This window comes from Pyrgilauda ruficollis, unplaced genomic scaffold, assembly GCF_017590135.1.
Source record: "Pyrgilauda ruficollis isolate IOZ18807 unplaced genomic scaffold, ASM1759013v1 scaffold32, whole genome shotgun sequence".
In the NCBI taxonomy this organism is placed as follows: Eukaryota; Metazoa; Chordata; class Aves; order Passeriformes; family Passeridae; genus Pyrgilauda; species Pyrgilauda ruficollis.
The window spans coordinates 5,069,376-5,096,308 of NW_024524600.1; the positions used below are offsets into that span (position 1 = coordinate 5,069,376).

Below are 26,933 nucleotides of genomic sequence, written 5' to 3' on the forward strand. Positions count from 1 at the left end.
AATTTCCTGGGTACTTAAGAGTGTGGAGGGGACCTTGCCAGTTCCAAATGTGCTCGCTGAGTACTTCATGATTTCAGAGCTAGGTGGTCATGAGTGGATGACTTCCTTTTCCACACTTAACTCACTTTTTTGGGGGCTTGAGCAATGTTTAGCACTTAAGCTGTATTTAGGCATGGCCATGCTGGGTATTAAAGTTAGCACTGCCATTTGCAGGTGTGAAGGTGTCACTGAATACCATGGAAATAGTAATTGGATTACACTCTGTATAAATGCTCTTCTTTCATTTAAAGATTTTTCTGTGCTGGCAGTTAATTTCTTAATGGGTTTAAGACAGTTCTTCCACTACTTTAATTATTTAATCTCTATCACAGCTGAATAACTAAATAGACATAGGAAAGAATTACTGTGCTTCTATGCATCTGGATGCTTTGTGGTTTAAAAAAAAATAGCAGAGAAATATATTTTCTTGCTACTTACATTTTCTCTAAATCTTACAAAAGAACATTTTCAAGGCATAAGTATGAAAATTAAGTTACCTGTCCATGACTGACCAACCCGTGTTGTCTGTGGCAGAAGTTCACAAGCTGTGTCTCAGCAAATCAGCATATAAACACTGTCTGAGGGGCCAATTTTGAAATATGTTCCTACTCCACTGTTAACAGAAGTGAAAAATAAATTTGGGAAGCCTAGCCCAGGGTGAACATCGTTCCACATTGTCAGCTAACCTCCTTCAGCTGTGGCTTGGTTGTGGTTAATTGGGCGATTTGCTCAGGAAACTGGGCTGAAAAATTCCTTGGCTAATATGATTTGAATACAGGAAATTTTAAAATTGAGAACCTGTTCATCTGTGTAGTTACTACCTCTCCCTGTGCTTAAAGTTTTTTTGTTGTTTGTTATTTGCTTTTTTTTAATGTCATCTCCCCTCTTGCAATTAGAAGTGTTATCAGGACAAACTAGATATTTGGGAATGTCCAGACTTTCCAAAGTATGGTTTATTTAGCAATGCGGTATTCCCCTTTTTGCTTTCCACTTAAGGAATTAGCTGAACATTAACATGATTGAGTATCTTTCATAGCATACTGTGAAAGAGATGCTAAACCACTCAGCAGCCTTTGTCAACACTTCAGATTATAAATGAAATGAATAAATTAAAAGGATGTTGATTTACAACTGAAAGGGTGGTCTTCAACACATTGGATCACTAGCTGAGCTTCTAAAATTATGTTTACTGAAATTCTAGATTATGGTTTACAAGCAATAGTGCAAATCATTTGCAGAATAAACAAATGTGTATAGTTGAAATCTTTAGTTTTAATTATGCTTTTGAGTCTGATAATTATTTTTTTCCCCTTGCACAAACTTAAATATTCACTATTTAATAGATTGCAGAGTCTAAAGACAATTGAATAATTTTAAAGCCAAAAATAGGAAGAGACACTTTGGTATAAAGGTCTGCCTCCTGTCTGCTATATATCTTCATGCTAATAAATGATGTGTGATTAAATTCTGAGGCCAGCTTTGAAAAATCCCATGTTAACTTAGGGGCAATTAAATATGGAAATCTGTTATGAGTGCTGTGTAGGTAACTTTATTTATGCTTAGTAAAGTATAAAATGGGCATCTCTATTTATAAAGCTATTGTTTAAGGTTCCCATTTATTCTGTCCTTGATTTAATTCAGTCTATTCAAGTTTTGCTCAAACAGCAGGTTTGGTCATTAGTAAATAACATTAAAATAGTTCAACCCTTTGATCTGTACAGTCCTTACATATAATGTGCCTGAAGGCATGCGTAATGTAAATATTTTGTAAGTGCAAATAATTAAAAGATTTTGTATAATAGACATGTTGAAACTAGCAGTATTTTGAAGATTTTTCAGTTCCTGTTGGATGACACAGGGAGAAAATATGCAAGAAAAACCTCAAATAATCTCAAAATTTACAAATCATTTGGTTTTAATAGCAGTTATAAAATTATTATGCTTTTAAATCCCAATCATTATTTACATAGGAGAAAAAGTATTCTTATTTATTTCCATAATTATATAATGTATAGTGATTTTAAGCTTCATGTACAAAAGTATTCTTATTTTTTTCCACAATTACAGAATGTATAGTGATTTTAAGAATCAGAAGTACAAAAATTGACAAGGTGCATCAAAGTTCTGATTTTATTTGGAGCATGCTACTGTGTTTATTAATATTACTTAGTTGATCTGCTGAAAAAGCGTTTCTAGTTAAAGAATTTTGTTACATTTTTGATTATTGGACTGTTGGGTTGAACATCATCCTATGACCATGACACAGTTCAGTGAACAAATTCCATCTTTACATACTAATCAATACTGAGGAATCCAGTAAAGAAATTGTCAGTTCCTGGTATGAACTCCATCTCCAAGGAACATGTCAGAGAAAAGTCCCTGCCAGTGCAACTGCTAATGCACTGGTTTACTCCAAAGGTTGAACTACTCAGTTTTCATTCTTGAAGGCAGTATAGTTACCATTATAGTTATAGTATAGTTGTAGTATATAGTTGTCATTAACTTCTTGCTTTTTTACAGCAATTAATTTCTAAATATTGTGAATGAGGAGGTAGCCTGTTAACTTGAGGTCACCTTTTGTTTCCTCTGTGATTCTGGAGCTTATGAAGGAAAGGGAGATGTTTCTCCTGATCACTTGAAACCAGTTCTTAAACAGCTTTGAGCTCTAATACACTGCAAGGAGCTCTTGAAGGTCCTTTCTAAAACAAGCAGCATCTTTGCATTTCCCCAGAGCTCAAATTGTTCATATATATATAACTGTAAAGCTTTCTGTAGCTTAAAACACAGAGATTTTCTAAGATGAGCTACTAATTATTCTCAATCCTTTGCACTGGTAATTGTTCTCAGTAACTATTTGTACAAATATAAAAATAAATTTTTTTCTAAATGCTAGTTTTGTTGAAGCAAGAGACATTCCCAAAAGACACATTGTAAATGTACTTTGCTCAGAATACATTTGATTTCTTTGTGGTGTCTGAGGGTATAGTTTAGGGTAAGGCAAGTGCAGGCTCCACTGAAATCAGCAGTCCTGGCTTGTCTCATCTTTGACAGAGCATTTCAGCTGCGTCAGTTACTTGGATCAGAAAGCTGAAAAATACTACAGGAAAACAAAAATGGAAGTTGTCTGCCTGGTACAACTGACTAAACCCTCACTGCCAGTGCAAGAGGTAGGGAGAGGAAGCTGGATTGTCTTTTCTACCAGCAGCCCACACTGGTTTTACCTAAATATGTCAGGAAGTTGTATTCTAAGAAAGCAAACGACCAGTTTTACTTGTAGGATAGATACAAGATTTAAGAGATAAACGATACAAGAAAGAGATTACTCATGTCATTTAACAGCTCTTTTAGCTGAAGTGCCTGACACCGTTCTGTCAAGTTTATGAAATTCCTGAGCAATCTTAATTATCATTCTTTCTTAGGCCCTCTAGATTACTATAATGATACATCTTTTTAATGTGTGATTTTTCTCTTGTTTTCCTAGAGAATTGTGTCGCTGTTGTTTCATTTGCTTTGGTCTTAAATTGAAAGGTTGGAGAGCACATGAATGCAAGGGTGGAGGCTGGAGTTCTCTATCTGTCACACAGAACAGACGGGGCTGAGCTGTATCTTAGTTTGTGCAAAAGCAAATCCTGATCTGAGTCTTGCCCTTATGGAGGCTGAGGAGCCTGCACAGGCAAATTCCATACTTGCCGTAAATGTACACCATCATCGGCTTTTGCTGACAGCTTCAGTCAGCTGGCAGAAGAAGCTTCACAACCCGAGGCAACTTTTCATTATCCATAACTTAAATGCTTTAACATTCTGGAAATAAAGATCTGCAGCTTAAACTTGGCACAGGGCTCTGTGGGAAACCAGTGAAGCACAAGGAACAACAGAAGGCGAGGAAGTTCAGGCAGTGTAGCCAAGGAGACACCCAGGTGCATCGCAGCTAGTTATCTGGTGCTTTTCTGTGTGAGTCTCACAAGCCTGTGTAAGTACATTGCATTGCTGTTTCCAACAGGATTTAGGAGGGGAATGTAGTGCCAAAGCCAAGTTGGCACTTCTGAGAGGCCAGAGCACGTCACTTGGAGAAGATGTACTGTATTGCTGCTTGAGATGTCAGTATTTGGGCAGAGTCCAGTTGTGGGTTTGCCTGCAGTTTAAGTACTCAAATGAAATGGCTGTGATTATGAACTTTCTCCCTTTGTCTTGATGTAGTCTGGTATAATGTTGTTCCTTATCATTTATCACATTAGAACCACAGATCTATCAAGCAAATGACAAGTATATAATCAATTGTATTTTCATGATAAAAAATATTGCAAGATTTGTATCTTTCTTTTCTTTGGTATCTGTAAACTTTGCAAAAACCCAGCTAAACATGATCCTGTGTAAGTAACCTAATGGCTCAACACTAGGTTTTCCATTAACACTTTAAAGATAATTGCTTCCAGAAAAGATCAATTAAGTGCATTTTTGTGGATTCCTGCCATGAAGATGATACTGTAATGGTACAAGTATGCCTTCATGAAGGATAAAGAATATTGGTGCCTCTAGACAACACATATAAAAAACATTATTACAATCTCTTGTTACTTCATATTTGGCTATTGCTTACTTGGGATTTCTTGTTTCTTTTTTATTTTTTTGCTAAACAGACTTGGATTATCACTTGCTTTTGTCTTCAACTCCTCCTACTTAATCCTCTTGTCAAAGCCCAGAGTTCCTGCGGGAATCCAGTCACAGATGATGTGAATGACATTGCAAAATTGGTAAGTACCTTTTATTTTACGTTATTCTGTACGTTAGAAAAATAGTGTCTAAGGGCACTTACCTTTCTAAGCAAAGTTATTAAGTCTGTATTGGAACTAGGGGAATATTAAAAGAAAATCCATCAACATCTGTCACTTGAACAAAACCATTTTTTGCAGTGAAAGTAGTTCCAGTGTCAATTGAAGAGATTACCTTGATCAAAATGGAGCGTATGTACATATGTAGTTTCCTGACTACAAACTTCAGTCAAAATTGCCAAAAATCTTTATTTCCTCAAACATTCTTTCAGAGCAGATTGTTCCCCCTGCACATGAAAGATTATTTTCTTTGTGTTACTGACTTGGATGGAGCAGACCGGCAGCAAACAGCTGAATTGAAGTCTTTACCTTGGGTATATGAAAGACAAATGCCATATATAAAAATAGTGTGATATTAGACATCGTCGGAGCAATCAAAGCAGTAACAATTGAACAGGTTTTGCAGTCTTTGACTGTGAGTGGGTTACACGCATTATATGTTTCTCTGCTTGCTGCACCCAAAAGTTTAAGTCTGAAGGACTCACAGCTTCATATAAAAGCTAAATTAATTTAAGGAAGTTTTAACTGATACTTAATTTACCACTGCATTAACCTGAAAAACAGCATCTGCTTGTGAAGTCAACTGGTGTTTAGCTCCACTGAAGTTAATAATTTTGCTATTTTGCAGTAGTGCAGAATATAACACCAAAGTTTCTAAGAAATAATATATACTGAACACTTAGCAAGCCTATCTTCATCTGTATATTGAATCCAGCTGAAAATTGTGGCTTCATTGTGGGAAAAAAGTTGCAACATCAGCGTTATTATTGTCAAATACTTGTATTGAAACCCCTATCATTTGCTGCCTGTGCAGTGTTCTTAACTTGTTTTCTTTGGTCCTTTTTATACACATTGGCACATAGTGTAAATATCTAGGTGTGCTCTATAGTCCTACTTAAATGTTTAGTGCTTCAAATTAGTCCCTTTAGGCAGAATTTTGAAGTATTGGCATATTTATTCCAGATAATATTTCATATTTATTCCAGATAATATTTCATCTCTTGGAAGAGTATTAAGCTTCGATGTAAACCTGTTGAAAGCCTGCAAGAACAACAGAATTCCTGTGAGGGCTGGTGAAATTGTGTAGTGCAGGGATAGTAATAACTTTTTGTCAATTATGTGTCCTGAAAACAAAGGCTTTAACTTTCCCTTTAGTACAATCTAAACTTAAAGATTGTATAAATACAGATTACAAAAAATGTGCAAGCAGCTTGAATAATCACGCTGTTCAAGTTACACTGTTCTTCTGCTACTGCCCGGCTTGAGTAGAGTGGGGTTGGGCTGAACTTCTTTGGGCACTACTCCATGAGGATACTGTGTGGTCATTCTCCTGACTTAGACACATCTTTCAGATCACCATACAAATGCAAAATTGAGGTCAAATTTCCAAGCAAATTCAAAGATACTTTGGGTTGGAGAAATAACAGAGAGATGCAGAAAGTACAAAGCCCCAGACACATAGATTCTCTCTGTTTTGAGTTGCATGAGTTGTTCTGAGAATATTTTGAGGAAGTTTTGTCTGTGTTAATATTTGCAGAAATAATTTCAATAAAGTCACTTGAGAATTAAAAGGATAAGGTGAAAATAAGTTTAGTACCATCAGTTTAGTATAAGAACTCTTTGTTCCAATTAATGTGACTGAATTGTGTGTTGATCATTCTCTTTTGAAATTCTACAACATGGCAACTAGACTTTGAGAACAAAATTTTAAAAATACATAATAAGGTTTAAAGTACTTTTAAAACAAAACTTTGTTAACTGACAGTGTGACTATGAGAAGGGAGAAGCCTACAGAGAATACTGACTGATCGTACTACTTTGTAGCAAGTACAGGTTTTTTTATGCTCTATGAACTATATCCTTAGTACATACAAAAAGGACTCCAACAAGATATTACTCAAAAATATGGTTCAGGAGACCCTAAAACTCTTGCAAATTGAAATAAAAATTTTGTACCATTTCTGCTTTTTGAAACACAATATACTGATTAAATTGAGTGATATTCTAATGATGCGTGTCTTCAAAATTCAACCCAACCCCTCAGCCGCTCCTCATATGACTCACTCTCTAGATCCCTCCCCAGCTTTACTGCCCCTCTCTGTTGTTCCTCTTGCAGTGAGGGGCCCAGAACTGGACAAAGGACTTGAGCTGTGGCCTCAGAATTGCCAAGTACAGGGAGACAATCACTTTCCTGGTCCTGCTGGCCACAGTATGGCTGATACAGACCAGGATACCGACAGCCTTCTTGGCCACCTGGGCACAAGTTGGATCATGTTCAACCAGACTTCAACCAGCAGCCCCAGTCCTTTTCTTTCAGGCAGCCACTGTTCCCCTAGCCTGTAGCACAGGACAGAGTTGTTGTGATGAGTGCAGGCACTTTGCTTTATTGAACCTCAGACAACTGGTCCCAGTCGACTGATGGATCTTGTCCGTCTCCCCCTGCAGAGCCTTCTTACTTTCCCGCAGGTCAATTCTGCCACCCAACTAAGTGACTGAGAGTGCTCTTGGTCACATTGTCCAGATCATCAATAAAGATAATAAATAAACTGATACTGGCTGACCCCAATAATGAGCCCTGGGGAACACTAATCACCACCTCGTTGTGGCACCATTCACCAGCAGTCTCTGGGCCCAGCCATCCTGTTTTTACCCAGTGAAAGTTGTACTTGTCCAAAGCATGAGCTGCCAGCTGCTCTGGGAGTATGCTGTGGGAGACAATATCCAAGGCTTTACTGAAATCAAGGTAGACAACATCCACAGTCTTTCCCTTTGTCTGGAGATTCTATGGGCCTTTAAGTAAAAGTTTTATTTCTTTACTCATCCAAAGAATCTGTGCCTGTAGAACATAGGGTCTTTAATAAATATCCCTCCCTTTCACACTGAGAGCAAATTGTAGCCCAGAGGATTTCACAGAAGTGTTATGTGTGCAGTTATTGCTTATAGTTCTTATGACGTTATCCACAACCTCTATCACGTTTGGACACAGTGTTATAATAGTTGTACCTAAATGCTTTATTCTCAGCCAGGCTGTCATGTTCTTTAACCTTTTGTCCACATTTGTGAGTATAGTCCCATCTCTGTGTGCAGTAAACTATCTGTTCAGCGGTAGTGCGCAAATCCCATCGCTTAAGGATATTGGCCTGTCTTCCTCCTGTCTCATCACAAATTATCAAACATAACTAGTCTAGAGCCTAGATTCAGTTTGGCATGAATCCTCCTCAGGGGTAGAGTATGATCTCTTTCATCATAGTCTGTCTCTTTCGTCTCTTTCATGTCAGTCTGTCCTGAGCCATTTCTCCTCGCTGTAAAGTTACATCACCATCTCTCCCCAGCCATTCAGGTCTTCAACAAAGGTGTGTGATTTGGCTCTTGATGCTTCACAGACCCTTCAAAGTTAACTTTTAAAACTGTCATTGTTTTTCTTGTCATAAGAGGAGAAAAAATTTTGTAGTTCTCTGGACAAATAAGTACATTTTTCTTCCAAATTCTTGGTGGATAAAAATCCAGTCTATGAAAAATCTTTTTCTAGCTTCAGCTTCTGTAATTTTGCTCTTCTGTTTGTTCACATGCTGCTCTGACCCTTTATCTTCTACTTATTTCCTTCAAGCTGTTCCTCCTTTTTTTCCACTATCATTGGCAAGCTTCTTGGGTTTTCTTCAAAGGTACTATTAACACTGCCTGTGTTGTCATAACACATGCTGAGTTTGCCCTCAGCTTCTCCTCATTATTTCCATGGTATCTGTTACACTGTTTGTGGTCACAGGAAAAATGCTCCTTGATGAACTCCAGGCAGATTCCCATCCTCTTCCTATCTCATGCTAAAATTCTTTGCAGTATGAATCCATATCCCTCATTTGGCTTTTTCTCCAGTATGTTTCCCCTGCCACAGACACTATTCTACTACAGTGCACCTACAGCTTGCTAAACAGTGCCACAATTCCCTACCTAGTCTTTGTTTATTTGGTACTGGGCTTGCTCCAAGTACTGTAAACACTCTACATCACTTGTAGCAAACTCCTGAGCATGACTGTGGCAGTGTTCTCCTCAGCTTTATTGTACTATAGGGATATGAGAACATGCCTCAGTCAAGACCCTCAGTGAATGTAGACATTAGATGTCTACTAAGCCTAAGTTATTGGAGAATAAGTAAGGCGTGTTGTGCAGTGCCTGAAAATGTGGGTCATTTGCCTAATCAACTTTGTTTTGAGCAATAAATTGAGGATAGATGTATGGTGTAACTTATTTTCAGCGGTCTTAATCAGGATTTTCACTAGCACCGTGCTAGACTCACACCAGAGTAAAGAATTGGAGAGAAAGAAATTCAATAACCATATGGCTTCTGAGCATTAGTCAATGTAAGACCAAGCCAGATTGGTATCTCTTCATAAAAAAATGGCTTGTATATTCTATAAGATTAAACTTAATCAGATTTAGGTGATATAATTTTGTCATATGAAGAATATATCCTAAGTAAAATTATATTAAGAAACAAAGAACAGTTGAACAGTCATTTTTGTTTTTTAATGGTGAGAAGTTTAAAAGAGCATAATTTCATACCTACAGAGAATGAAAGCATGTAGAGAGTATTCATTCTGCACTACTCATCATGTGACCTCCTGCTTCTTTTGTAATGAAGATGTCTGGAGGGAAGAACATTACTTGATGAGCAAATGTTCCGTCTTATGAAACTGTAATTGCAGCACCTGTCAATAAAGCCTGTTCCCATTGTTCTTTTCAGTACAGTAAGTCAGCAGAAAGCTGTATCTCTGTAATTGTGCATTTGATTTTGCATAAGAATTAGGAATAAGTTGTATATATGTTTGTTAAATATGAACATCAAAACCTACATATAAATAGAATTTTCACTGAGCTGTGCAGAATGTACAGAATATACCTACATATTTTTGTTTCGTCCATTAACAAAATCTAAAATACCTCTTCTTCCATGAACTACTTCTCTAAAGCAATTTTCTTCTTTTGAATGTTGTAAACACAAACAATAGTCAGGATTTACTGACCAGTTCCTTGCTTGAGACATGCTGTCAAATACTTTGCTTTCACATTACATCTTTGCTGTAAATATGTACTTTACACTCTCTGCCACATTTGATTTTTATTTTTAAATGGATTTAACTCTCCTGAGTGAAGGGGTTATAAAAAATTATCCAGAGTTGTTATGCTGCAAATAATCTGCCACTATGACTGTAAAAAGTGTGAACGGAAATCGTTAGCATGTTGTCTTAAGCCAAATGATGAAGATTTTATTAACCGCTTCATTAGCAGATGAGATAGAGTGGATTGCAGAGAAGAAGGGCAGACAGTGGAAGCTCCTGCAGGAAAAGAAAAGCCAGGGAAGCAGTGAGAAAGAGACAGAGAGGGACTTTTGACAAGGGCATGTAGTGCTAAGACAATGGGGAATGGCTTTAAACTGAAAGAGGAGAAATTTAGATTAGATATAAGCAAGAAATTCTTTACTGTGAGGGTGGTAAGGCACTGGAGCAGGTTGCCCAGAGAAGTAGTGGGTGGCCCTTCCGTGGAAAAGTGTCAGGAACAAGTTGAATGGGGCTCTGAGCAACCTGGTGTAGTGGAAGATGTCCCTGTCCATGGTAGGGAGTTGGAACCAGATGGTCTGTAAGGTCCCTTCCAACTCAAACCATTCTATTATTCTATGAAAAGAACAGGGAAAGGGAAATAAATAGAGAAAAATTCAAGGTGGAAGTTATATTCAAAAGGAAAATATGTTTTTTCCCATCATATGCTTCAGAGTAAAAAAGAAAACACTGACAATGGAAAACATTAATTTTACTTTATTAACATACTTTATCTTTTGTATGTGTGTAAAAAAAATTATATCTGTGCTTGTCTCCTTTTAATTTTCATAACAATCACAATAAAAGGAATTTTCAGAAGCAGTAGCCCTCATTTCGAAGGATGTGACTGCACATAAGTCAACTCTCATGTCAGCTGTTGCAATGAAAGAGTCACTTTTATATCCTTTTTTCATCTCCACATCTGTGTGACCATGAGCATTTTTTAAAACATGTTTGGGCTATGCAATGTTAAGAGTGCTGTATTAAATATTCAGGCCTCTCTATGTCAAAAATCTTACATTCGCCAGTTTGAGATTTTGTTACAACTGGGAATATAGCACTTTCTGTTGGTTTTATATGGATTTAAAGACATAAGTCTAGATTCCCTGCTCTTCAACTTTTCTCAGCCTGTTAGGATATCTGCAATTGCACACAGCCACTCAATCAGAGAAAAAATTTGTGACATTTTAATAGCAGTTCAATGCTTTTGGTTCTATGCATTCCTTTGCAAGATTATCAGTTGACATTCTCTATAATAATCAAAACTGTTGCTTCTGTTTAAACCAAGGTAAGTTGTGCAGGCAGGTGTTTTGTGGCCCCCAGATTTGTCACTGTACTCATGGAGTTCAGTAGAGGAACTGATAAAAAAGCCATTCTAGAGTTCAGGTGGTTTCAAGGGACAGTTCTTTTCCAAATACCTTTGCTCAGGCAGGTCAGAGCCACCTTGTCATCTTCTTGTTGGAAGTCACAGCAGTCAGGCGCCCTGCAGTGAGTGGATGTGCAGAGTCCATTCATTCCTTTCAGGGTCATTCAGCAGATGAAAATCCAGTGGTTGGGTTTGGATCAGAGTCTTGGTGGTTAGTGTCCAACAAAATTTCAAGATACGTTTCAGCAAAGCAAGGGAGTACAAAATGCAGACCTAGTATATACATATCTTTCACTCTTACATCAGAGGCTTTACCCTATTTTCTGTGTGAGTTGGGAAGTCCAAGTGTGACACAAATGTAACTCCCTCACTTTGACTGAGATCCATCATTTACCAGCACAGCATCTGACATGTGGACTTCAGTCAACAAAATTTTAACAAGTTTTGTCTTAAGGCAGTGAATGTATTTTGTCTTTGACACCCTCCTCCCAGTGATCTTCATTTTTAGTAGTAAATTCAAAAATATCTTATCTGATTCACAGTCTGTCAAGGAGAGAAATATCTGAGGCTGAGCTGTTTGCTCCAGCTCTGACTGAGAAGGTGTAAGAGCTCTTGGGCACTTAAATTTTTTTAACTGTGCATGAAAAGTGCTTGAGAGGCTCTGATGCCAGGAAAGTAGATTGTATACATAATGCATATCAATTCTTGTAGTGTTCATTGATATGGAACAAATTTAATCTTCCAGTGACCTTTCTTAAAGAACAGTGGTTTTGCTGGCATTGCTAAGTGTGGCATCCCTCTAGAGTGAGTATGGGAAACTTGGCACATAGAGTAGCATCTACACTATCTGTGCTGCTTGAAGTGCTGCTAATCCTACCTCTCTAGGCATGCAAAGGAAGCTAGAAAAAAAATTAATACCTGTTAGTATGCTGTGATGCCATGATGTTTTAAAGAAAGGAATAATAGACAAAAAATTTGGATGAGGATTTAGAATAAATCCGATGCTCTAAGGAAAGAACAAATGTATTGAAATATTTTTCTGTATTTATAGCATCTTGAATCAACTCCTCAAAATGCCAGGTAAATAGAAATTAATATAGAGAATTTTAGTGGTGCTTCTGCTTTGGGAATATGTAGGTATAAGAATAAGAGAAGAATAAAAGAAGAAACAAAACTGATTTATGGGAGGGAATTTTTAAGGATAATTTATACAGAAACTGTTCTAAAGCTATAGGAGAAAAATAGATATCATTGAGCTGAAAAATTGTAGCTTAGCCCACATAAATTAAAAAATGTTTGGAATTCACTTGTGTTTGGCTGTGTATAAGCATTGCCCTTGATAATTTCTAGAACCATAATGTTTTGAAATAACTGGCTTAATTTTTAATTGAAACAAACTTTTAATGTAAGAAACAAAACATTATTTTTTGCCAAACAAAATACTACCCATAAACTGCTCAGGGGGAAAAGAAATCCCTGTGTTGGTTGCTATAGCAGCAGAATCAAAAGCAGCCATAACAGAATGATCTTTAACCTGAAGTAGAAATGCTTTAGCACCAAAGGAGCTACATCTGTGCATATTGTTTTTGACTATGTGGATTTCAAACCAGGATGAGAAATATCAATTGATGCTTTTGTTGATAGATGATAGGTTTATTGTATCATTAAGCATCATATTATGATGCTTTTGAAAAAAATATCTCAAAAGACTGTGGATTTGTGGCAGGCCAGTGACTGTTGGACTGTTCATCTCCCAACCCAGCACATTGCCCAGATGTTCAGCCATGTCTCACAGTAGTGTTGGAACCCATCTGTGGCAGATTGTATAGGAAAATTCAGTGGGAACCCTTCTTCCACTCGTTGTCTGCTGTAGCACACTTCATGCTCACCCACATCTGCAAAGCTGCAGCTTGCGTGTGTGGAAGCTCTCCTTTGCCCCAGGACATTGCTATGATATAATGATATTGCTCAACATTATTAGTAAGAAGCACAATTGCAAAGTTAAAAAGTTGTGCTCAAGTGTTTTTCTGACCTGGTACATAACTTTTTTCTGACCTGGTACATAACAAGGCAGGCAAGTATTTAGGTTCAGATGCATGTTGAAGTTGGATATTATTCAAAGGAAAAAGGGCTAGATACTTCTGGGTCCTCTAATGTCTATAGCAGAAGTAGTCATGTAGACACTTCAAGGCATTAAAAGACAGAAGGGCAGTGGAGTTTCTGCAGTAATGAAAAACATCAGATCACTTCTTCTCAACCCATTGTTGACTTCAACTTTGTTGAGAAGCAGTAGTACTGACCATGATCAGATCAGATCTGGGCATATTGCAGAGCTGTGGAAAGATGGTTCACTTGTGAGTAAATAAGTGTCAATAGTAGTTCCACAGGAAAGTGAGCAAAAGTAAACATTTTTGCCTGCACCTGTAATTTACTGAAAATTTGTGTTTATATTTGCTAGATTTTGTTGAATGCAGTAATGGAAATAAAGTATTTCTTTGTGTAGTAAGTAATAACATTTTTATTATCTGTTTATTGTAGGTTGGAAATCTCCCAAATGATTATATGATAACCCTTAAATATGTCCCGAAGATGGATAGTCTGGTACGTACAACCACTTCAGGTTATTCCCAATAAAATAGCCCACTGGAACCAGTGATGGCTGTAACATTTTTTACCTAGTCTTATGTCTTAGCAAGTTACACTTAAATAATGTTTATTTCACTTTTCATATGGTTCCCAAGCATTTATTTAAAAGAAATGTAGAGAGATTTCTGCAGTTCTTTAAAATTTATTTAAGTACAGGAATTCTAGGAAAGTCTTTCTTCATATTAAATTTTTTAATTTTTTTTTCTGTGAAAAGTCAATTTTTCATTGTGTTGTTATTTCATCAATATTATTTCATTGTGTCAATTGAAAAATATTGCTTTCTTAAAGAAATAGGTTCTCTGTAATTGTACTTTGGAACATACTGTAGAAGTCCTTCTTGTTTCAGCCAGTGGAAATGCCACTACAGCACAACAAATACTAAGTAGCCAGTAAAGAGAACCCCAAGTTCAACAAATGGTAGCATCGCTAACTAAACAAACCAGTAGAATTTCAAACATACTTTGTGTTATTCTTTCTTTATAATCCCATATTTAATACATAGTGGTACTTTCAAATAAGCATTATCTATACATCTTAAAATTTTATAACATTTTTATTTTAAAATCATATTATTTTATTGCTCAATCTACTACATATTTTTGGTTTTCCTCAATTTAACAAAACAAAAATTGAAATTTTGTATTGAAAACTTGGTTGTTGCATACATTGCAATAAAAAGGAGGAAAGGAAACAAGGTGAAAGTACAAATTGTGCTGAATGCTATATTATTTTAAGGCAAGGAAAAAAGTAAGAAAATCGTGATTTTGTCAGTGAAGCTGAACAACACTGTGCCTGTCTTAAAAATTAATCCATGTACACATACATCAGTAGCTGGAAAATATCTGCTAAATAGAAGCTGGTTTTGTGTCTGTACAAATTTTTCACTGTAAAAATCTGATTTGTATGTGATACACATATAAAAATATATCCTACCCTACAACAATGTGGCAAATCTAGCAATATTCCCTATTGATATTGGCAAATGATGCCAGAAGCAACATTCAATCCTGAATAACAAGAAGATGGGAGGAGGAAAAGGAAGCTTCAGGATAGTGAAGGGCTCTGAGTTGTAAGGTTATGAAGGGTTATGTCAGATGTAGAAGCGTTTTTAAGAGTTCTGCTGGAAGCTTGAGGTTTTCATAAAAGTTAGAGTACTTTGGAAAACCCAGTTTAAAGTTGGTTCCTTAGACAGGAAAACTGCAGAATAAATGCTATGGAAGTCAGGTACTAGGTCCCATATAAATAAAACTAATAGAAAATTTTCCATTTCTTAGAATATCCAATATTTAGAGAAAAAGGAAGCAAGACTGGCTGCCACCATCCCCTGACTGCTGGACTTTTTGAAATTCACTGATCTTGGTGTCTGGTGTGATGATACTCACACCTGTGTTGACAGCTGTAGCCTAAGTGCTGTTTCCCCAGCTTCCAGCCCATTATTAGCTAGACTGGGGCTGTTCCTCCACTGCACCCCCGGGGGTGTTGGCAGATGAAGAAGGCCAGGGAACCTGCTTGAGCCATGAGCCCTACTTGTTCTCTCTTGCCTCTCTCCATGGTTCAATTTTGACTGCCAGTATGCAGATTCTTTTCCATTCTTTTCAGTGCTATGTCATCTTGATATATCCAGGAATTTAGATCCAGTTTACATTTACAACAAGCAGCCAAGAAATAAAAAGGAAGAAGAGAAGTTCAGAGCTGAGGCTTCCATGTTCCCTTTGCACACTGCTTTCAGTCATGGTAATGGCAGGTGCAGCTCTTGGCCACACGCCTTCACAGGGGAAAGTATTCAGCAGTATTCAGATCCCACTTTGCCAAATTCCTCTCTGGGAATTTCAGGTTGTGTTATGCATACCACAGCGAGGCTTGCTAAATAAGTAGGCTTTGCTCTGGTCCATGCAAGCTGGGAAACCCATGGCTTTGCCTAAAGTAAACGCCCTTTGCTCAACTCTGAAAGGATTGAAATGGTGCTCTGCAATTTTTTTCAGTAGATTTTAATCTTCAGTGCATGCATAAAGTGGGAAGTGTACCCAAGGTAGCAAGTCCCAAATGTAAATGACTAAAGGTAGGAAGGCAGGGTGAACACAAAGCAGATGGGAAGCCAGTGTAGTGCATGTAACAGGAACAGACTGACCATCCATTAAACAGAAGGGTTGTTGCATTATGTACTAGCTCAAGGCAACTGAGTGGCTTTAAAAATAGTCTTGTGTAGAGTAAACTGTGTAGTCGAACCTGCAGGTTAAAAGGCAGAGATGACAGCAAGGGGCTGAATTCAGAAGAGGAGATAACATTCAAACTTTTACACAGATCTAGAAAGTAAAAGCCGAATGAGAGCTACCCTGAAGTACAAGGGAAATCACATTTGCAATTGCCCTAAAATGTAAATCTTGGTGAAAGTTTGCACAAAATATCAGAGTAGAGCCTCCATTTCTCTTTGCAAATAATGTCATATTTTTCAATTAGAACAGTTTTATCCCTGTGTTTGGTAGGTATTGACATAGCAAATGATTGCACAGCTTGACATTACTGAAAAGAGAACTTAGAGCTTTTGTGAAATACAGCTTTGTAGGTCAGAACAGTTCAGTTAGTGGAGACTCCCACACGCATGCTAAACCACAGGAGCAGCAAAATAGACTCCCTGCTGGAATTGCCAAATGCTCACTAGGAGAAGCAGCAAGCTTATGCTAGTCCCTGCCAGAGGAGAATGCTCACCCACAAAACCTCAAAGGAAAAGGTTTTTGAGGTTTCCAGTTCAGGGAAGCACAGTAGTTAGTTCTGTGTCAGTGCTCCCACCCCAAAGCAGAGGAAAGAAAATGCGTTGCCTGTCTCGTGGAAGCGGTGGGACATGGCACCACATGCGCTGCTTGAACAGAACATGTTTCAACAAGCTTTCTCTGATTTACTTGCTCCTGCCTCCTCCCCCACCTTGTTGTTCTCGAAGGAAAAAGAGGAAGCAGACTCAAGCAAATGCTATCCATTTTGCTTTCTGTTTCTTTCTTTTTTAAGTCATTGTTGAGATAATTGCAAAAGGTTATATTACTTACTTGCCACTGGTTATCATTGTGTGAGAGAGTTGTACACAGAGGTGGAAATTCAGGTGGAGCTGAGCAATGTATTTGCATTTGGTTCTCTAAGCCTAGAAGCCTAATATAGGTCTGGTTAGTCTTCAGAAACGAGAAGTGTATTTTTTCTTGTCAGAAAGATTTACACATCAAAGCAGAGCAACACCTGTGGATTTTTTTATTTTTTTTTTTTAATGCAGGTTTATTGAAGAAATTGAGTAAATGAGATTAAGCCTAGAAGTGTGTACATTGCCAAACATTTGCTGTGTGTTACAGAAGGTGGATTCAGTGGGTGCTGCCTATCCACTGGGCAGCAACTGGAAACTGATTTAGTGATACTGAGAGTACTTAGGGTTTGTTGGGCCAAGATATTTGTATCTGGAAGGCTTTAATGAGACATTTTCAATATTGGAAAAATAATGTCATATATGGAATAAATTCTCATAACATTTGCCATTAAAATTTAGCTTTCATTGGGAAGGTATTTAGAGGTACAAATTGCAGTTCTGACTAATGCATTACCTGTATTTTTGCTGATCATGCCATGTTAGGGATTTTCCTGGGCTGGGTGACTCTTTCCTCTATTTGACTACTGTTATATATGTTATATATAACTAAGTAAAAGCAGTTAATGACTTCCTCTAAGACAGCAAGATGAATTACCAGGTTTCAGTCATGTGAACAGCTGTACAAACTTTGTTTGCAAACTAATTGCATAGGTGTTAGTGTATACAGTGACAGGCTGTGCAGAACACTTTTGTTATCAAAGACTCAGGAAGAAGAAAGGCTTTTAGATCTAGAAACTGTTCCCAGTAATGGCATTTAATGAAAAAGCTGAAGAGAAAGAATTAACTCAGCTGACTAGTTTAAAGGTGGATAAAAGCACACAGGGATTTCATGCAAAATTTTTATGGAATCCCTCCTGAATAGAAATTTGAATCAAGGATCTCTGGGGTTAACTGAGTCATGTAAGGTAACAACAATAAATGAAAATTGATATTTAAAGAATTGTTAGGGCAGTAGGAATTGAAAAGAAAACAAATAGGTTAATAAAAGCATGGACTAAGGTTCATAGTAACAAGTTCCAAGGCTCAAATACTCAACCCAATGACACTTGGCATTCATTGAGAATTTAATGAAGGGATGGCATTTAACAGACAGCCATAAATATGTCAGTATCAATGACAATAGAAATATTACCAAAAGGACTGAAGAGAAAATTGGTCAGATTAAAGAAGGATTGTAATTTATACTTTTGAGAGAGTTTAAATTGGAAAGAACAGTCTAATTTATTTTTGCACATTGAGATGTTTAACCAGTTTTTACAAATATCTGTTATTCAATTTACATCTCTTTCTCTTTTGATCCCCTGACAGCCTAGTCACTGTTGGTTACATTTGATGGTGCCTGAATTTTCAAGGAGTCTACATAATCTTCTCCAGAAATTTTCAGATATTCCAGATATGTCGGATGTTTTAAGCAACTATTCAATCATCAATAATCTCACAAGGATAATCAATGATCTTATGGCATGCCTTGCTTTTGATAAAAACAAGGTAATTTTATACAGAGTTTCAGCTTTTGTACTGGATATTTATTTTTTACTTTCTGTTGCACAATATTCAGGAATAGTTTAGGAATTTCCAAGGCTGTATTAGATTTGTTTTCATTTCTATTCCTGAAATCCTACTTTCTTTAGAAATGCATTGGGTACACTGTGCTAACATTGGTTAATTTTTATCTCCTGTTTCAAAGAAAAATGGCTTAGAAGGAATACAATGGCCTGTATGCAGTTATTTAAAGTCAGAAATGCAGTGATCTTCCTTAAGATAATTAATCCATTCTGATCTTTTTGAAACTAGCAGAAATCTTCCTTGTGTATCCAGCTTAAATTATATATTTTGCTAGTGACCTTAATGTAAATTTAAAGATGATTTGGTTAAAGCTATTAATATACTCTTAGTATTTATCACAGTGTGTGAAGCTCTGAAAGTTTCTCCATGGTTTAATTAACTTTTTTATACAAAGGCACAGCAAAGACCAGAGGATATTTGTCCATTTCCGTGTGTTTCTGGAATCTGACAGCAGCTGGAAGGATTCTCGCTCAAGAGATGTCTGATTTTCTGTGCAGGCAGGGAAGGGGGGAAGAAATTAATTTTCTAGTCTGTTATCCAGATCTGACCAGACTATCAGTAATTAAAAATAAGTTCTGTAGTTGAAGGTTTTGTCCCACGAATAAAACAGGTAAAATACACCATGTCCTTTAGAGCAAGTATTTTATCTCAGCTAAGTCCTTAGTTTTTGTAATTGCAACTTTTCAACACCCAGAATGAATCAAATAAGTAAACACTCAGGTGCCTTTAGAATGGAATAACCTTGTAAGCTTGCCATGTACTTGCATTGCACTGCTGTATTTAGATATTCCCTACTTTTCCATTTCAAACTGAATTATCTCCAATCTTCAGTGTATATATTTTTTTTCTTTTCTATTTTTGTCCTGATGATTCAAAACACTCAGCTGGGATGTGGTTGGGGTTGAGGAATTTTATTTTGTAGAATGGCAAAGTAAATATCCTGTAGTTCAGCAAAACAACTAGCTATTGATTTCCTTAGAGAATAATGATCTTAAGTCTAGTACTTTCACCATCAAACATAAAATAATTTTGGAGCCAAAACCAGGAGGTTTTCTTTAGGACATACTTAGACCATGTTCTTACCACTGTCCTTCTTCTTAAGAGTACAGAGTAACCCCAGACCAAACTTGACTTGCTGACATAAAAAAAAAAAGAAGAAAACCTTCAATCATCACCATGGATCTCAAAATCATGTTGTTTAGTCTGGCATAACAAACGTGTCTGTTAGACCTCAGAGTGACTGGGCTTCCTTGTTTATAGTTGTTTTTATTTTTAGGTCTGTTATCAGGGATCTCTGCCTGTTTCTGAGCAGTGGTGTACCCCAGCTATTGTATTCTGTTCCACATTCTCTTGATGACAATACCAATGAATGTCCTGTTCATGTGTTCAGATTAAAAGACTCATGTGAAACTTTGCAAAGTAATGTGAAATCAAGGGGGGGTTTATTAATGAGGGGAATTTTAAAAAGTCTCTTGGTTTTCAGTATAGGATGGGAGACTGTCTTTCATTCCTTAGCAATTTTGCAACACTGTATTAATAATTCATTTCTATTTGCAAAGCTAATTTGAAATCCTCAGATCAGAAGGTTTCTTTGTTTTATGAAGATTGTATGCAGCTAATCTGGTTGTCTGGAGGTTAAAAATATAAATGATTTTCTATCATCTTTGGGTATTTTTATCATTTGTTAAGGTGTTGAAATGAGCATCTCCCTTGACCTTCTTTCAAGCTGAATTCTATATTTTACTCTAGGATTTTGTAAAAGAAAATGGTCACCTTTATGAAGAAGGTCACTTCATTCCTGAGGATTTTTTTAGGCACTTTAATAGTACCATTGAGGTCTACAAAGAGTCTGCAGACAGATTGGATAAGAATGACTGCATTCTGCCTTCAACAGTAGGAACACCAGAGAATGGTAAGAGGGGTCTCCTTTTGGGGAGCAGAACCTAGGCAGATATAAATGTGTGATTTTCCTTGGATTTCAGAGATGCTAAAGATCCATGTCACCTTTTTACTGCAAGTTAAAATAACTACTGATACTGAAGGTTGTGTCACTGTTAGAAGTCAAGTTCTAGTGCCATCACTCCTAGATACATCATTTCTCAGTATAATCAAAATAACCTCACATTATGCTGCTCTGTTTCTATTCATCCAAAATATATCCTGAATTGTCTTTTTTACATTCTCCTTCTTATCTTCTCTTAATGCTCTATTTGGTTTTATAAGGCGGTAAAAGAGCCTAAGATTGCACAACTGAAAGGAGAGGAAGTTAGGACAATCTGTAAATCACAGCAGCCTCAAGTCACCTTCAATTTAATCCCACTTTTCCTGAACAGAGAAATGTTTACTTCATTTGAACATTTTAACAAGCTCAGGTCAAGCTCCTGCAGCTCTTTCTTATCCTTCCAGTAAATGGAGGTTTGTATTACCTTTTCTTTTACTCTCTCTAGTGACACATATTAGCTTTTTAATTAGGGCAGTGTGTCCAGCTGTACAGTTACATCAGTAGTAACTAGAAGCAAATCAGTGCCATAACTTAAGAAGTTGTAAGCAGTAACTGCTTTTCCAGATTAGCTATTCACCAGCAGCTCAGCATGTAGACACTTCTGCCTCTTAATAAACCTGCCTTTTTTGGCTTAATCCACTTTATGAACAATCCTACAGCCAGCTCTTAAAACAACCCTATAGTCACATTAGAGTAGTCCTGTAGCCCATCATCCTATATACAGGGAACTGTATTTTAAGTTTCATAATTCTGACACATTCGTTTTCTATTTAGATTCCAGAGTCGCTGTCACAAAAACATTTTTGTTTCCTCCTGTTGCTGCCAGCTCTCTTAGGAATGACAGCATTGGCAGTAGCACTAGCAATAACAGTAAGTACAAGTGATTGAATATATGTCTCCATTTTGTTCTGGTAGCTGGTTGTGAGAGCTCAGAGGAAAAGAATGTCATTAATTGTGCAAATTAATGGGAAGTTACATGTTCCTGATGGTGTACCATGTGTTTCTCAGCTGTCATACTGAAATGCAATGAACTTATCTAATCAAAATGTAGAGATGCAATCGAGTTACAATTATGTGACAGCAATCTACAACTTGGAGAGGGCAGGCCTCTTCGTTTTGGCTGTCATGAGGTCTCACTAGTCATATGGCCTCAGAAAATTTGGCCAGACACTTCATTTTAACTCTCAGAAAAGGAAGTTGCTCCAAATGAACAGAATGGCTATCCTAAATCGGATGAGGGGACTCATGTGAACAAAGACGATACCTGTACATTGCATTTTGAGGGTGCTGTCAATCCCAACCAAGCTTTACACCAGCCCTGAGGACAGTCCCTGTGTTTGTTTGGTGTAGTTGCAGTAGGGCCACCTCCACAAGTCAGCATGCTTTCGCTTGGGGTTAATGACAAAGTCACTGTCTTTCTGGCAGGCTGTAATCTTCTCTCTGGCATACTCATGTCCTCCTTTCTTATCTGTCTTGATCACTTTTTACATGACAGCTCCCTGATAAGAGTCCAGAATTGTTGCTGTAAGAGCCTCAACATTACCTATCACGAGGTCAGAAAGGGTATAGGCGACTGAGGTGAAAGGAAATAGTGAAGTTTCAGGGGCTTTTAGTGACATCATGTACAACAAGGTGAACACTATCTGGAGCTTCCCACGTGAACAAGAGGGGATTTTCCTTAGAGGTTCCTGAAATGGTGATCAAAGTTTAACCTTGTTGTTTCCTCGTTCTCGTTTCCCAGACACGTCAAGATGACAACATGTATCTAGCTCTCTTTACAATTTCCCCTTTTCACTTCACAAGCATCTCTGTTATCTGAATGTGTAATGATGAAGTATGTCACTGGTACTCCCTGTGCTTGAGGAAATATGTGCAGAGGGGCAGCCTGATGTATTCTAGTGGGCACAATGGTAGCTTCTGTTGGTGACACAGTTGCTACTAGGCCTGTGTGTTTTCTCATGATCCTTCTCTTTGGAATGTGTAATCTAGTTACCCTCTGGGCTTTTAGCACCATGAATGCTACCTCGTAGTTGGCTCACAGCTGCTATCAGATTTGAAGCCCTTCTTGATTGCTTTCTAATTAAGAGTAGGTCTTAAGTCATCAGAGCCCAGAACCCTCAGAGTAGAAGGAATTAAAAAAAACCCTCCACTTCTGGCTGCCAGCCTGAGTCTTCGGAAAAGAGAAGACTCACTGTGGTAGATTTCTTGCCAGGAGGTCACAGAGCTGTCTGCAAATAACCTGATGAGCCCAGGGCCAACTCTGAGGCACTCGGAAGGGGTTAAAGTATTCATACCTGTCTCTCTCAGGTCTGAACATGTGATAATTTTTGCTGTCATTGCTAGAGGAAAAATATTCAGCCACAGCCTGAAGCAATGGGAATGGATCAAGAAGCCAAAAGACAGACAGGTTACAGGAGCAGTTCAGATGAAAGCAGTTTGACCCCGTACAGTAACAGGAGAAGGGGTGCCGGGCAGCGCAGTGGAGTGTGGCACCTGTGTCTGTATTGTGGAGGAGAGTGCAAAAGTAGGATTATTAATCTTGTTTTATAATTGGAACTGATAATCAAGTAGGAAAAAAGCTTAATTAAAATAATGCAGTAAATTGCTTGCCTACCATATGCTGTACAGGTGTGTTTTAACTGATTATCATTCTCTTAAGCAATTTATTGGAAAATTGGATATCAGTTAACAGCCTTATGTAGAAATTACATGAGGACTACATGTCTGGCTGGGTCTGGGGACAGTTTGAACTCATAATCAGATTAAATTACATTAATTTGGATGCTGACTTGTTACACTGCAGTTACTCATTTGGAGGTTTTTTGCAGGGAGGGAGCTGTGGAATCTTTATTGACTGTTTTATTTTTATCACTGTTTTATTCCCTGAAATGGCCTTTAGTGCCAATCGTAGTTTTGTCTTGACTTCATTGCTGAGGAAATTTTGGTTTTAGTTAATCCTTACCTTCTTGGTATGAATGACAGTGAATAAACCTTAGCACTTCCCCTGTAAAGACTCCCCAGCATAGTGTTCCCCTGGCTTCAGTATTGTTTTCAGAAAAGCACCACTAAATTCAAATTTCAAAAAGGAAAACATTGAGAAAAGGGGAAGCTTGAAGAAAAGCATCTTCAGACACAAACTACAGTAATTTTTTTTTAAATTAACCCTTTAATTTTAAACAGTTTTAAGCTGAGTTATTTTTCAGTTTAATAGTTTCTAGAGCATTTAGAAGCATTTAGTGTTTGCAAAAGAGCCCCTCCAAATTAATATATTTTGAATCTATTAATACAGTCTATGTAGTCAGATGAGTTGAACTGCCCCAATTCTAAATTCAACTTAGACAAACGTGAAGTGCATAATCCAATAAAATAATTTGTGAAATATAATAGAAATTGTATATAAATTAGCTAAGTTACATATTTTTATTCTTGCTACTTTTGTTGAGTCATATTTCATTACTCCATTGTTCTTACACAGCAATAAAATTAAACTAAATAATAGAGTAGAATCGCAGCTAAATATACACAAAAAGTCTTAGCTCAGCCAAATGAAAAATAGAACAATTATGCTATTGTAATTGGTTTTTGCATGGTAATAGTGCTTTATTCATTTTTGTATATTGAATGTAGACTTGTAATATGTTTCTCCTTCATCTTTTCTCAAAAGCAGAAAGATCTTTTCTTATTTCTCATAAAATTCTCAAAAGACTACAGCCACCACCCCAAATTTATTTAGGCTGCTTTGTTTTTTCCTCTTTGTGTTACCTGACTGTAATCCACTGAAGTTCCAATTAGCTGTTAAAGTTCCAGTCTTGCTCATATTTCTCTGCATGATTATACCACACATTGTCTAGAGAATGTGGATAAGAGGGTTCCTATGTAAAGAAGAAGGTTCAGGATAAGAAGTCTAGAGTCCTAATCTCTTCTTTCAGTGGCTGAAGCCATCAGATGAATTTCATGTTGCTCTGATCAAAGCTTGAACTTACTAGCTGTGACTAAAACTTCTCCTTCAATTGAATGCCATAACGTTCTTTAACTTCATGAAGAGCTCAGTGTTGCCTTCTTACATTTTTGTCTGTAATTTCCTCATAATAATTTAGCCCTATTATTTAGTACTGAGTTGCTCAAAGAGCATGTAAACACAGAGATCTCTGTAACTGTTTTTAGGAAGAAGGTCTACTTTTCTAATTAAGCAAAAAATACCATAGTTTAATTCAGTAATTGCACAACAATTTTAAAATGTTCACCCATGGCTTAATGCAATTGGTGCTGCCTTCTGTACCTTTGTTCCTTTGTTACAACTTAATAGTTAATGGAAAACCCTAATGAACAGGTGAGAGCTGCTCTGCATTTTTACAGATAAGATCTTGTGGTAATTGTGTTGGAACTGAGCAGAGGTAAACTGGAAATTCCTTTGAGACATATATGGCAAAAAAAAAAAAAAAAAAAAAAGCCAGTGCTTTCAATCATAATCACATATGGCTCAATGTAGGAAACGGCTCAAAAACTTCATTGTGTAGCTGAATGACTTTTAATGTAAATATATTTTGTTTACAGCTTAACATCACAATGTCCATGAAGACTATACATAAATCAGCATCAAATGAGTTCACTTCCTTAGGGAATCTTCCACAAGATACAGAGTGAGAGCTCTGAGAGGTGCTGGCCTGCATCCACTCCCTTTTTTCACTCTGCTGGATAGAGTCAGCAGTTCCTCTGGCATTGCCCAAAGTGTTCATAAACTTATTGGTACACCTGATTCCTGCTATTCCTTCTCCTGCTCTGCCTTTACAACTGATGGGAATCAGAATCATTCTGTGTAGAGTTCCAAAGTTTCTAACAGACAAAAAGGTCCCTGTGGTAGCCAGCTTTCTTTCTTTCTCTCCATTTTCTTCATTAAGACAAGTCCCTGGGAAGTTCTCCAGACTGAAAATTCTTCAGCCTGTTCTGTTTTAAATTTTAATATAAATAAAAGGCACATGAAGAAACCTGCCATGACTCATTTCATTCTCCACAGATCTTTCAAGAGAATTTTTTCTGGACTTGAAAGTGAAATTAAATATTCTGGTTTTGCTTGCTTTTTAAGGTAGTTATGGATTACTTAACTTTCAAATTAATTCATACTCTGTCAGGTTGTGGAAAATCTGTTGTTATTTTTAAAAGGTAGGCTAAGAAAAGCATTATAATAGGACTGGATTTAGGCTCGATCCCTGGATTGCATGTCCTCACATGGAAAGCAATTTATAAATTCCTTTCAGTTTTCCATAGATGATTAAGAAATCATCTGCATTGGAGATAACTTTTCAGAAGTCAGAATTTTCCAGTTTTAGATACCTCATTATAAAGGGGTCTCTTCTGTTGTCTTAAATTGCATTAAGTTTTTGAAAAATACTGTTAAAAACAAAGGTACAAAATTATCACTGATTATCCTGCATGCAGAATATTTCTCTAGCAGTTCATGTAAAAAACAGCATGCTTGCCATGACATGCTGCCCAGCACTGTAGGCAGAAGGTTTTTGAGGTTATGCACTCTACCATAACATGTTATCAAACACATTATGCTCTACATGACCTGAAGAGTCTTTCCTTTGATTTTTATTTCACTTTTTAATTTTTTTTTCTGAAGTTTGCAGGGTGGAATCCAGAAAACGTAGCCATCCCCATATGATTTACATAATTTAGCTGTAAAACTCAGCAGTCTCTCACTGAGAGGAATGGCATTAGGCAAATGAGGATTCCTTTTTACTTGCTTAGAGCATAAGAGCAATATCAGAATTTTCTTCTGAGAATATAGTTTAGATAAACAATGACAGCAGAGCATTTCTAGTGTTGTTCAGGTTGCCCCCACCTACTTGATTTTGCCCAGTGTTCTTGCAGATCAGCTCTGCAAGCAAACATCCTCTGTGCCTAATCTGAGACAGAAAGCTAGAAAGGTTATGTCTCCCCAATTAATGTCTGCACTTGGCTTTAATGTCTGAGCAGAGAGAGGCAGGCTAATCACTAGCCTCTCTTTTTCAGCTGATGTTCACCTCTGTAGAACTTTGTCTGCTATCTTTCCCTTCTGTAGACAGATTTCTTTCATGGTAAACTGGCATCAGTTCTGCTTGACTGATGTTTCCTTTTAGTGTGCCGAAGCTACCAGATATAGGTGAAACTCAAGCCCCTACAGTCAGAACCTAGACTTTGTAAACAGTGTGTGAGACACAGATGTATGTAGTATACGAATATATAAGATATAGATTTTATGTTGTCTTGTTATTTCTAACAACGTTGA

At 37.1% G+C, this 26,933-nt stretch overlaps 1 protein-coding gene across 3 annotated transcripts in view; it reads left to right on the forward strand.

Annotated features, from left to right (window-relative positions):
• Nucleotides 1-26,933, forward strand: part of KITLG (KIT ligand) — a 56,543-nt gene that overhangs the window by 20,938 nt on the left and 8,672 nt on the right. For 2 of the 3 annotated variants that reach the window (XM_041474358.1, XM_041474357.1), the window contains exons 2-6: nt 4,677-4,790; nt 13,863-13,925; nt 18,403-18,582; nt 20,410-20,572; nt 21,437-21,532. In XM_041474358.1, coding sequence (XP_041330292.1) covers nt 4,677-4,790; nt 13,863-13,925; nt 18,403-18,582; nt 20,410-20,572; nt 21,437-21,532 — 616 coding nt within the window. The remainder of the gene's footprint in view (nt 1-4,676; nt 4,791-13,862; nt 13,926-18,402; nt 18,583-20,409; nt 20,573-21,436; nt 21,533-26,933) is intronic. The other variant, XM_041474359.1, reaches the window with a different exon arrangement.